The sequence below is a fragment of the Chaetura pelagica genome, unplaced genomic scaffold (genome assembly GCF_000747805.2).
Source record: "Chaetura pelagica isolate M959 unplaced genomic scaffold, ChaPel_1.0 scaffold40, whole genome shotgun sequence".
NCBI lineage: Eukaryota > Metazoa > Chordata > Aves > Apodiformes > Apodidae > Chaetura > Chaetura pelagica.
In genome coordinates this window covers 2,030,419-2,042,731 of record NW_009952160.1, presented here as the reverse complement: position 1 = coordinate 2,042,731, position 12,313 = coordinate 2,030,419, and the positions used below count along the sequence as shown (strand labels likewise).

Here is a 12,313-nt window from a genome sequence, read left to right as displayed (position 1 = left end):
CACCTTTGACACTGTCCCACACAACATCCTGGTATCAAAACTGGAATGATACAGATTCGATGGATTGACTATTGATTGGTAACTGGCTGGATGGCCACACTAAAAGAATTGTGATCAACAGCTCAATGTCCAGATAGAGACCTGTGATGAATGGTGTTCCCCAAGGGTTGCTACTCAGACCACTGCTATTTAGCATCTTTGTCAGCGACATGGACAGTGGCAGTAAGTGCACCCTCAGCAAATTGGACAGCAACACCAAACTGTGTGGTAGGGTTGATACACTGGAGGGAAGGGATGCCATCCAAAGGGACCCTGATAAGCTTGAGAGGTGGGCTTGCGCAAACTGCATGAAGTTCATCAAGGTCAAGTGCAAGGTTCTGCACCTGGTCAGGGCAATTCCAAGCAAAAATACAGGTGGGGTGCAGAATGGATTGAAAAGAGTTCAAAGGAGAAGGACTTGGGGGTGATGGTGAATGAGAATCTCAACATTAGCCAGCAATGTGCACTTGCAGCCTAGAAAGCCAACTGTGTCCTGGGCTGCATCAGAGCAAGCAGGGTGATTTTCCCCATTTACTTGGTCTCTAGGGATTGCACCTGGAGTAGTGTGTCTAGTTCTGGAGGGCCAACAGAAGAAGGACATGGAGCGCCTGCTGAGAGTCCACAGGAGAGCCACGAAGGTGATCTGAGGGCTGGAGTACCTCTCCTGTGAAGAATGAAGACAGGCTGAGAGATCTGGGGTTGTTCAGCTTGGAGAAAAGAAGACTCTGGGGAGTCATCATAGTGGCCTTTTGGTATCTGAAAGGAGTCTCCAGGAAAGACGGAAAGGGACTTTTTACACGGATTTGGAGTGATAGGACAAGGGATAATGGATTGAAACTTGAGGAGGGGAGGTTTAGGCTACACATTAGGGAGAAATTCTTTACTGTGAGGGTGGTAAGACAAGTTGCCTCTGGAAATTGGGAAGCCTCACCCTTGGAAGGGTTTGAGGCCAGGTTGGACAGACGTTTGAGTAACCTGGTCTAGCGGAAGGTGTCCCTGCCCACGCAGGGGGGTTGGAACTAGGTGATCTCTAAGGTCCCTTCCAACTCAAACCATTTTATGATTCTGTAGAGTTAGGTAGAAAAAAATGTGCCACTCAGGTGGCAATCTTGGCAGGAGTTCTCATGGTAGCACAGTGGAGCAGATCTACAACAGTGACCATGGTGTGGATCACACTGATGAAACAGGCCTTTGTACCCCCTGATGTTCTTGTCATTTGAGCCATGATCTTGAACCTGGTAATTGGGGCTTTTAGTATCTAATGTGGTCTCTGTGTGTGAAAGCTATCTATGATGAAGCATATAAAAAACTGAGAAACAGTCTCTTGGTTTATTCCATTTGTAGTAGATAGTGACAACCCAGCTGCGATATTTGCAAACCATATCAGCTAACCCTTGCAGGGAGGGATAACCCAAAGTATGTTACAGTGCGGCAGTCTGGGATAATTTTATTTCAGTTCCAGAGGTGCTTAAATATTAAAATGTTTCTTAAATGTGTGCATGGCCTTTTTTTGGTTTTGTTTTTGCTTTCAAAGAAAATATTGAAATGAGGCTGTTAAAGCAAGACTCTCTTTTTCTTTAACTCCAAGCATTTTTAGCAGACTGTGGTACTTATTGAAGGTCTTAATTTTACTTTAAGAGTCACACCCATACTTTATTATCTTTTTTACATGCTTTTCTAGGAATGCCTGTATTTTGCCAAAAATAATTACCTGGGTAAGCTTTCTAAAAATATGGAGGGTTTTAATGAGCAAAACAAAGAATGAATTTTGCTGGATCTGGTATTAGGTTTTTTTGTAGTGTTGAATGTTTTCTTTTTTCTGTGAAACTGTGTTGCTGCACTTATCTCTGTCTTGTTTCCATATTACACTTGAATCACAATATGTGAACTTAAATAGGTGAAGATCCCAGCCCTACCCCCTGAGCTCGGTTGCACAACAGTGGTGCTCCTGTTGTATCCAATACTGGATCAAGCACCATATCCTTTCTGGATGGAAAAGGTCAGCTGTTTTTGAATGGAAAAACGAAGAGGGCCCGGCAAGTCTTCGTAAAATAATTGTGCTGAGGCTCCATGATTTTTACTTGATTTTTTTTTTTCCCCATTTGTCACAATAGCACTTAAAAAAAGTGCATGAGAAAAGAAACGAACAGTAGTTCTTTGTACACTAATGGTAGCCTGTATTGTAAGTGGCAATGCTGACTTCCTCTGAAAAATACTATTGAGTTCTATTATCAAAAAGTGCTGAGATCAAAGTATTATACCTATTACAAGTGTGGTGCCTAAGATGACTTCAGTAAAATAAAATAATACTGATGCTTTTTTACTTGCCACCCACTGTTGTTCAAAGTTTAATAATAGTTATATTATTATATGTCTATGTAGAGATTCAGTAAACCCTGAAAAGCACAGTCAGTATTATTGCTCAGTAGTTCTATTAATTGATGGCATACCTTTAAATATTGAATAGGTCTCGTTTACCTTTGTTAAACAGGCACAGATGCCTTTAAAATGCGAGCTGAAGTTATATTCAGGTTGAGTTGTAACCTAATGATTTACATCATGCCTTCAAAACAGCAAGGACAAGTTAAAGCAGCTACTGAAGTAGACAGGCACTTAGGAGGGAAGTCTGTGGATTCACATCATAACCACCATTACAAGCATGCCTATGGAAGCAGTTTTCTGTCTTTAGCCATACATAGAATATACCCACAAACTCCACAAGAACTGGTTTAGAAAAAGTTAGAAAAAGGCAGAATCATCATCTACTTCCCCAGTGGTGTTTCTCCTTCACACTGCCTGAGAGAAGACTAGGGCTTGAACAGGGAGCCACTGAGAGCTGCTTGCCATCTGGCAACACGTGAGCAATGTGTGTGCGAGGCTGAAGCGAGTGCTTTGGCTGACATCTGTTGGGAAGGAGCTTTGTTTGGCTTGAGGCCATGGTTTCCTGTGTCTGTCACACTTTATAGAACACCAGTGTTAGCACTTAGGTTATGATAGGGTGTAGAAACTCAGGTCTGTGTGTCCTAGCTTAAATTGCTTTTTTAAACAACTTCACTGCACTGGTAATGCATACAGCAAATTCCCTGCCTCTTGGGAGCCCAGGCTTGTGTGTGCAGCAGTGGAGAGCGTGCTTAGAAGTGGCAACAAAGGTAGCTTTATGAAAATGCCTTGGAGTGAGGGGAGATCCTTATTTGCATGATATACCATAACCTTCTGCCTTCTAATTGGTACTATTTGATGACAACTGGAATTGGCGATCTTTCAGCCACCCCAAGTTCATGAGGGTTTGCTTGATAACATTGTTAAGCCCACTGGCTGCACTTTATTAGCAGGGTCAGTACTAAGAGCTTGCCTCTCAAGCAATGGGTAGGTCTTCCTACAGGCACCAAAAGTTTGTCAACTGCTGTGACCCCTAGAGCCCTTTAAAAAGCCCAGCAAACAAGGCATTGAAGTCTACAGTGCTTTTTTTAATGTTGTTGTGTTTTTTGTGTGATTTTTTATTATTAATATTTTATTTTTCTTTTTCAGTCAAACTTTTTGGAGTGGGTTTCTCTGTTATTTGAAAATGTATGCAAACACTGAAGGAGAATTAGGAGCATCAAGTGGGGCCTCTGCTTTTATTAGGAGACTTTTATTTTCTGAGTAGATATCAAACATATTTTTTACTCTTTAGACAGTTAACTTTCCATCTCTTTTGTAGGGGAAATTCCACACCAAAGTATGCTAATTTGCTGTTTGCAGTATTATGAAGTAGAAGGAAAATGTCATTCACAGTGCCTTCATTAAAAAGTCCTTCATCTAGGTTGTAAACATTTTTTGCATTACAGTTAATTACATTTTATTAAATCAAACACCCATCTAGTCCCTCTTTTCTGCAAAATTTAAGAAAAAAACACACTCAAAGTAGAAGATTAATTGTATCATAAAGTATCCCATGGCTTCATTTATCAAGAAGTAGGATGCAGAAGTCCCCAGCCTCCAGTCTTCTTTTATTCCCTTCTTCATCCTTATTCCAGAATGGAATTTCAAAGCTTTCCACAGCTGTGTTACTGTTATTAAATCAATGTGTTTTATGCAAGACCAGAGTATTAAAAGGAATAAAAATGGAGGAGACTGAGAGGGGATTTCATAAATGCTTATAAATACTTAAAGAGTGAGTGTCAGGAGGATGGGTCCAGTCTCTTTTCAGCAGTGTCTAGTGATAGGACAAGGGGCAGTGAACATAAGCTGGAGCATAGGAGGTTCGTGTTAGACATGAAGATAAATTTCTTCATTGTGAGAGAAACAGCACTGGAACAGAGAGGTTGTGCTCAGAGAGGTTGTGGAGTTTTCTTCTCTGGAGACATTCAGAACCCACCTGTACATGTTCAGGCGTCATCTGCTGTAGGTGACCCTGCTCCAGCAGGAGAGTTGGGTTAGATCATCTTCAGAGGTCTCTTACAACCCTGATGACTCTGTGACTCTGTAACTGGAGTTACAATAGGGCAAGGCTTGTGTGAAGAAGTGAAGCCGTTGTTGCCCTTCTTTCCAAAGCCACCTTTCTTCTTTTCCTCCTTTTATGTCATATGGTCTGTGTCATACAGTAAGATGTGTCACCCAGCTCCGTCTGCAGAAAGGAAGATACACCCATCCATGTGAAGTGGTCTGCTCAGACATAATACACTGTTTGAGCTAGTGCAGGTTTCTCTGTATAGTACTTCTGCACCAGTAGGTGTCATGTTGTAGGTTTTAGAGGAGAGATTCAGCACAATGTTAGTAGTGGTGGATTTCTAAGGCATCAGGAATGCTTATGCTACCTTCTTGTTTTAATTTTATTTGGCTTGAAAAAGAAAGTGAAAGGAGAATGAAAAAGGACTCCATAGTCGTCAAAATTGGGCAGATACATGTTGATCAAATTAGCTAGGATGTTACCTCTGGTTGCCTCCAGCACAGGTATTTTTGCTGTTGCATACAAGTTTACAGCTGCTGTAGGAAGAGTGCAGCTGTTAGAAGAAGTTCTACGCAGTAGTTCTCTTCTATACAGAAGTTCTATGCAGTTCTGTGCAGTAGGTACAGGGTGTGGTCAGGCAGATGGTGTGGAGGAGACTTACACCAAACTGGGGAGGTGGACCCTTCAAACTGCGCTAGTGTTTGTGGAAAATATTTGCCTGTAGAGAAACAGTAGCACTTGCTGCCGTCTTTGAGGTCATCCATAAAGAGATAAATTTAGCAGGACTTGTTAATTTTTGTGCTCTTTTCCTTTATATTGTCATTACTCCTCATAAAAAGACTTCTGTTCAGGGGCAGCTGTGAGCTATCACAAGTTGTTTTGTGCCCAGAATTTTGTCTGGAGGGAAAAAAGACACCAGCTTCCCAAACCACTAGGTAGTCTGAGTAACTCTTCCTCTTGATCTCCTTCTACAATGTAATTATTTTATTCCTAGCACTTTCTACTTTCATCCTTCTTTTTCTTTTATATTAAGTAATGTACACATTTTTCTACCAGCTTCTGTTGGTTGACTCACTGGAGTAAAGGGATGCCATCCAGAGGGACACTGACAGGCTTCAGAGGTGAACCCATGTCAACCTCATGAAGTTCAACAAGGCTAAGTGCAAGGTCCTGCACCTGCATTCGGCAACCCCAAGCAGACGTACAGGTTGGGCAGAGAATGGATTGAGAACAGCCTTGAGGAGAAGGACCTGGGGGTGTTGGTCGATGACAAGCTCAACATGAGCCAGCAGTGTGCGCTGGCCGCCTAGAAAGCCAGCCGTGTCCTGGGCTGCATCAAAAGAAGCATGACTATCAGGTCGAGGGAGGTGATTCTGCCCCTCTACTCTGCACTCGTGAGACCCCACCTGGAGTACTTTGTCCAGTTCTGAAAGCCCAACAGAAGAAGTTCCTGCAGAGAGTCTAGAGGAGAGCCATGAAGATGATCTGAGGACTGGAGTGCCTCTCCTATGAAGAATGAAGACAGGCTGAGAGAGCTGGAGTTGTTCAGCTTGGAGAAAAGAAGACTCTGGGGAGTCATCATAGTGGCCTTTTGGTATCTGCAAAGAGTCTCCAGGAAAGACGGAAAGGGACTTTCTACGCGGATTTGGAGTGATAGGACAAGGGATAATGGATTGAAACTTGAGGAGGGGAGGTTTAGGCTACACATTAGGGAGAAATACTTTACTGTGATGGTGGTGGGGCACTGGAACAAGTTGCTCAGGGAGGTGTGGATGCCCCTTCCCTGGAGGTGTTCAAGGCCAGATTGGACAGGCGTTTGAGTAACCTGGTCTAGCGGAAGGTGTCCCTACTCATACAGGGGGGTTGGAACTAGATGATCTTTAAGTTCCCTTCCAACTCAAACCATTCTATGATTCTATAATTCTATGAAAGCTAAGTCAGATTTGTGTTTTGAAAGCATGCTTTTGTGGGAATCCTTTAATTTTGTTACAATAGACCTTTTGGAAGGTATGTTGCATTTTTAAAAATATTATTTTAATCAGTACTTATTAGTGGATTTATAATGTTCCAGCTGAGGTAGTTTTTATTATTTATCACAAATAGTTAAGGCAGTAGCAGCTGTATGAGTGGAAAAATAATAAAAATTTTTAAGCCAAAGTAGTTAAATAAATATGTTCTAATGATTAAAAAGCAGTCAATTACTTGGAAACCATCAGGTTCAATAAACAGGTTTCAAAGATTTTCAGGGTATGAACTTTTTTTTTGAGCAAGGAGTTTGTTTTCCTGGCAAGGTAAGAGAATCTCTAATTTGGGTTATTTGTGTCACACTCAAGGCATTTGCATTCATGTGCAAATTAATTTAGCCCCTCACATGTGAACGGTCATTCCTCAGCACCTTTGCCTTGTGCACAGCTACGTGAAAATTAAAGCCTTGTCAATTAATTAAGTTTGGGGTGCTGGTATGCTGTTTTGTCTGCTTACCCTGGGAATAGGAAGGATGAAAGGGGGAGGAGAAATAATTGCAGGCAAAACAGTAACCTTTTCTTTTTCTCCCAGATGTTCTCATAGGCAAAGAAAAACACACAAATGACTCCTTGCCTGTCACGTTCTTGGACATTTTGTTAAGACGAATCTATGCGAATTCATAGAAAGGAGTGTCCAATTTCTATTTAGTCTGAAATACTCAGGGGCAAGTTGGCTGGGGAGGGGCATGCCAGAACCCCTGTGCAATGGTCCTCCTTTGTTTATACTTGGAAGACTGGCTCTGTTAAGGTCTCAACACGGGGATGTTTCCAAACAGTTTCAGGGGAAGCAGAAGGATTGATTATTCTTTTCTTTAATGATGTGGAAAAACACACAGCTTAAACCTGGAAATTAGGAACAGAGTGGCCAGTGAATGTGATGGTCACATAAAATAAACTTTTTCTTCTTTTTTTCCTTTATGTTGTTTTGTTGGTTTGCTCCATGTAATGTGAGATTTGTTATTTATTTCTCCCTCCTTGGTACTGGCAATTGGTTTTTATGTTTGCTGCAGATGTTCAGGAAACTTAATTCCAAGGCTTGCACCTGTGTGACACTGACCTAGCTCCACCTTGCCACCTCCTGCTTTTACTCTGCTGCACAGATCAATTTGCAGTTTACTCCTCATAGCTCACTCTTTAGTCCACAAAACCATCCATCAGCTCTCTCCCCCTTCTCCACACATGCTGGGTGGAGGGCGGACTGCTTGTTTCTGTGTCTCAAGGCTGCTTTGGCAGAGGCATGGAGCCCAAATTTCTGTCAGGTCAAGGTGCCATCTATTAAAACAGTGTTTACATTTTCATTATGAGACCCTATTTGAGAGATTTATAACTTGGCTGCACACACTTGGTACAGGCTGAACTTGTCATATATGGTTTAATCTGGGGAAGCAGTTACTGGTCTCCTGGATTCTCAGCCGAGACGTGTACATAGGCTTTGCTTCTCTCCCTACCAGGAGGTGGAGACAGTGGCATTACTAGAGCATTTTCGATTTTGTTTTGCGTTTGTTTTTAGGCATCGGGAGGAGAGGAAAGTGTCTCAGATTTGCTAATGCTTTTAGGTAAGGTTGTGTTTTGGCAGGCTGTCACAGACTTTCTGATGCCTGAAGTGAGACTGCTGCAGCCAGCTTTCTCCTGTTCATATATATGCTACAACCTGAGACTAAATTATCTTCTATTTTGCATTAATGTCAGGATAATAAAGAACAAAAGTAAAGCCTCTGCTTGAGGCTTGCTGCATTAAACTGGAAGTGTGCTGAAGCAAGATAGCTGCTGTATAGTGCTTTTGTGGCTGGGAGGCCTCAGAGCTTCAGTGCAAGTGAAGTGGCAGTGGCAAGCTCCAAGGAGCAAATCATGTCCCACGCAGCAGTTCCCTTGTCTCCTGTGCAAAGCACTGCTGACATGGCCAGGGCCAGAGATGCCCACTGAAGCCCCGACGAGGTACTTCATATACTGCATTTTTATGCAGCAGCCTTCTTTTGTGGCATGCAAAAGAAAAGGGCCAAGCTGGAGGACAAGTGCAAGACAAGAGAGAGATGGAAAAAGCACCTCTGCTGTGTTCCTGCATGCCCTTTTGTGGATCCAGTATGTGTAATACCACAGGGAATGCAAGCAAGCACAGATCAACACTGATAAAAATTTCTTCACAAAGCCCACAACTAAAGAAACAAAGATTGGGATCTCATTAGGCAACTCCTTATCTTGCTAAAAACCAGCTATCACAGGCTTAAGAAAGGGGAAAGGAAAAACTCTGCACCCTTACCACTGGAAGTGTCCTTTTGAACTTGACAGAGGCTGCGTATGTTGCTTGCAGAACAACCTACTAGGAATTTAATAACAAACTGGTGATAATTCTCCTTTTACTTCAAATGGGCAGATTTTCTATGAACAGCAGAGTAGTGGAGCACCTCAAACTGAAAAGTCACCTTGTCCAAGGCTACAAAGCCAAGCTATACTTCCCAGAATCATGGAATAGTTCTGATTGGAAAAGACCTTTGAGATCTTTGAGTCCGACCAGATCCTTCCCAGAAAACAGGCCTACTTTTAAAATAACTTTCTCAAATACAAGGGTTTTTAATAAGTTACTTTCTATGATTTTTCTTGCTTCCATATATTGGCACACATTTTAGTCAAATAGGAAAAACTATTGCTAATTGTTACATAGACTTGCTAACCTTACAGATTTATTAAGTTAAAAAAGAGAAAATTATTCAATACAACATTTAGTAAATACCACAAAGGACACTTACATTTCTTTTTTTTTTTTACTTACAAACAGTAAAGTGGCACAAGTTACAGAAAAATCCACCTAGGACACATTTGTCATCCGAATTTTGTAATCAGATAGAGGAATGGTTGGTTTTGTATTTACAAATTACTTGTTCTTTAGGTCAATTTTGTACATTATCTGAAATTTACACACAATGTATCTCAAGCTGCTCTGTGCAGTCTTGAAATAATGACTATATTACCTTTTCTTCCTAAATAGCAAGACTCACAGCTTGGTCTTCTTAATCCACTTTCTTAAAATTATATTATAATCCTGGTGCTACAGGGGTAGCATCAGCTTGCAGAGTCTTCTTCAAGTGCAAGTATCCATTCTCTTAAAATGATACTGATTTTGCTAAAAAAACAGAACTTTAATACTACTTATGAAATATGTGTGATAAAAATAGGAAAATTTGTACAATAATGGATAGAGTTACAAATCTGAAACAGATACCTCTTGAAGAAAATGTCCTTGGCTTTATTTTCTATTATTCTGGGTTGCATCTATTGCCTTTGGAAAAGTGCTACTGTAGCAATCCTACAGTATCTCTTTTCTGATTCATTTTTGTTCACTTGGGCTGTCTTTCTTCCTGGCTATTAGCATCACGGTAATTTAATGATTTTAGTGAAATAAGCAGAAAACTTCACTTTTGTGCAGAGGCTTGTATTACCCAAAGCTGCAATTTTATTTCGCCATGTGTTATATGTAGTGGACATCTAGTTTACACCCCTTTGAATGGTTAGAGAATGGCTTCCAATCCAGGATAACCCAGCTTTAGCCCCTGATGAAGCTACAGGAGTGACTAGAAACGGTAGTTGCTACCCATCTGGGGAATACTCCTGAAAGTATCTCCTTTTCCATAGCTCATTAGAATATAGCTCAAAGAGCTATCAAGTATGCCTCTAGTATTCATGGAGGAGCACAAGTGGCTTGAGGGATTTGGCATGCACCTCACCTTTTCAGTAGTAGCACTTAAGTGTGTGCCAGACATTCCATTGTAAACTGATAAACATTTATTAACAGCTAAATCATAGCACTTAAGTCTTTCCTCTTTTTAAAGGATAAACATCTGTAGCTACTGTTTTTCTGTTTGTTTTTTGTGTTTTGTTTGGTTTTTTTTTAAAAAAAAAGAACTCAGAAGATAAAAATAAGTCTTACACCAGATACATAACCTGATTTGATTAGAAGAATATTTCTGACATTGACAAGTATTTAGATCAAAGCAAAAATATTTGTTACGTAACTAAACTGAAGAAGAATGTAGCTGTTATGTTGGCAAAGATTAAAAATAATCTTTGTAGATTGCTTTTTTTATTAAAAAAAAAAACGCATAGTTGTAGTCATTTGCAGTGCAATTATGTAGGACTATCAACTAGATGTAGTAGACTGTAATGATGCAGAAGGGGAGTTTCTGATCCATTAGGTTAGTACTTTCTGACCTAAAATTTTATGTGGCAGAAATGGTAATGGTAATGGTAAAGGAGCTCTTGATGGCAATCATTCAGTGCTAAAAAGAGGTTAAGCAGGAGACTTTGCAAGCATTGGTTTGAACTTCAAGGCTAATGGTTGTGATGAACCCAGGCCTTAAAGTTCTTTTCTAAGCCACAGCTCCATAGTGTGAAGGCTTTTGGTAGATCTGCTGGCTTTAAGTCTAGTTTCTTACTCCTTGGCTGGCTGCTGAGATCTTCCTATAGTTAAGCGTTTGTCATTCTCAGTTGTAGTCACAGCTTGCACTCTAAAATGGATCAAGGGATTGATGAAGACCAAAAATAACTGCTGTGGACAACCTATTGTTACTTTAACCAAATAATTTCATGTATGAGGGCCCACCTGACAGCCTCACAAGTGGGTTTTTTGGGTACAATTAGGGGACAATACACGATCCTGATGGAGAAGTTTAGGGACTCCCATCAGTTGAACATCAGTTCTGAAAATGTAGTGTTGCTGAAGGACTAGGAGTACATCCTTAGGAGGCTGTTTTCATGACTTGTGTAAGTGGTTTATTGTGTAAAGGTACACAAAGATTCTTAACTGTTTCAAAGCTATTTTGGATAAATTAGGTTTTATTGTGCTTTCACTGTTGAGTCAGACTTTGCTGACTTGACAAAGGTGGTGAGATCACATAAAAGGGAAGAATTCTACGTTTTGTATGTGTAGTTTTTAACCACAGAGCAACACTAGCATGTCAACTTATGTCACCTGCACAATTTACCCATCAAGAGATCAAATTCATACATAAGATGGTGGTCCTTTTTGCAGTTTTTGCTACAAATTTATTTTGTCCAACAACTGACACAACAGTGCACATTACAGGCAGTTATTGTATGAAATCCATTTGTGAGGTTAGATCTGTAATCTTGAACCAGACAAGGCTATTATTTTTATTAAATATTTTGTATGCAGTATGACTACAAGAAGTTAACATATTTAGAATCTTATTTTTCTCATTAGAGCCAGCAGATAGGTCTTAACATCCCTAGCAATAAGGTATGCTGCCCAGTATGATGATGTTGTATAAACTTTTGTTTAAAAATAAACATTTATTTTCTGCACAGTGGATCTAAATTCAAATGTTAAATCCTGATAGAGAACTTGCATTTGAAAATAATCTTTTTTTTCCTTTTGATTCTGCTTGGAATTGCTATTAGTAAGTTGTAACAGGGCATGATTCCAAACGTAAACATTGCATTCAACAAAACAGCAAATAACTTAAAGGCAAAGATGTTTTCAAGGCGTATACACATCCAGTCCTATGTTGTAACATAGTTTCTTTGTCCTGGCAAAGACTTCTTCAATTTTAATAAGCAGTTTTTATTTTCATAATGGAGTAAAAAGTCGACATACTGAAATATTTTGGAGTGGAAGGTGATTGAAATGCACATTTTGCATTAAAACATTTTTAGTAGAGTGTATCCTGGGGGGGAAAAGAGACACCTCCTCTGTAGGAGGTGAATGAATTAATTAGGGTGCAGCTGAAATTCTCTCCAAATAAGCATCTGTTTTGTAAGCTGAGACAATAAGCAGGATAAGTATAAATATGTAACTTCAGGGCAGAGC

General features: G+C 40.3%; 1 protein-coding gene across 1 annotated transcript in view; it reads left to right on the top strand.

The window, feature by feature from the left end:
• Positions 1–209: 209 nt before the first annotated feature.
• The window catches only part of EFNA5 (ephrin-A5), a 109,174-nt gene continuing 97,070 nt past the window's right edge, over positions 210–12,313 (top strand). Inside the window, exon 1 of the mRNA XM_010007231.1 lies at positions 210–328. Within this exon, the coding sequence (XP_010005533.1) occupies positions 210–328 (119 nt within the window). The remainder of the gene's footprint in view (positions 329–12,313) is intronic.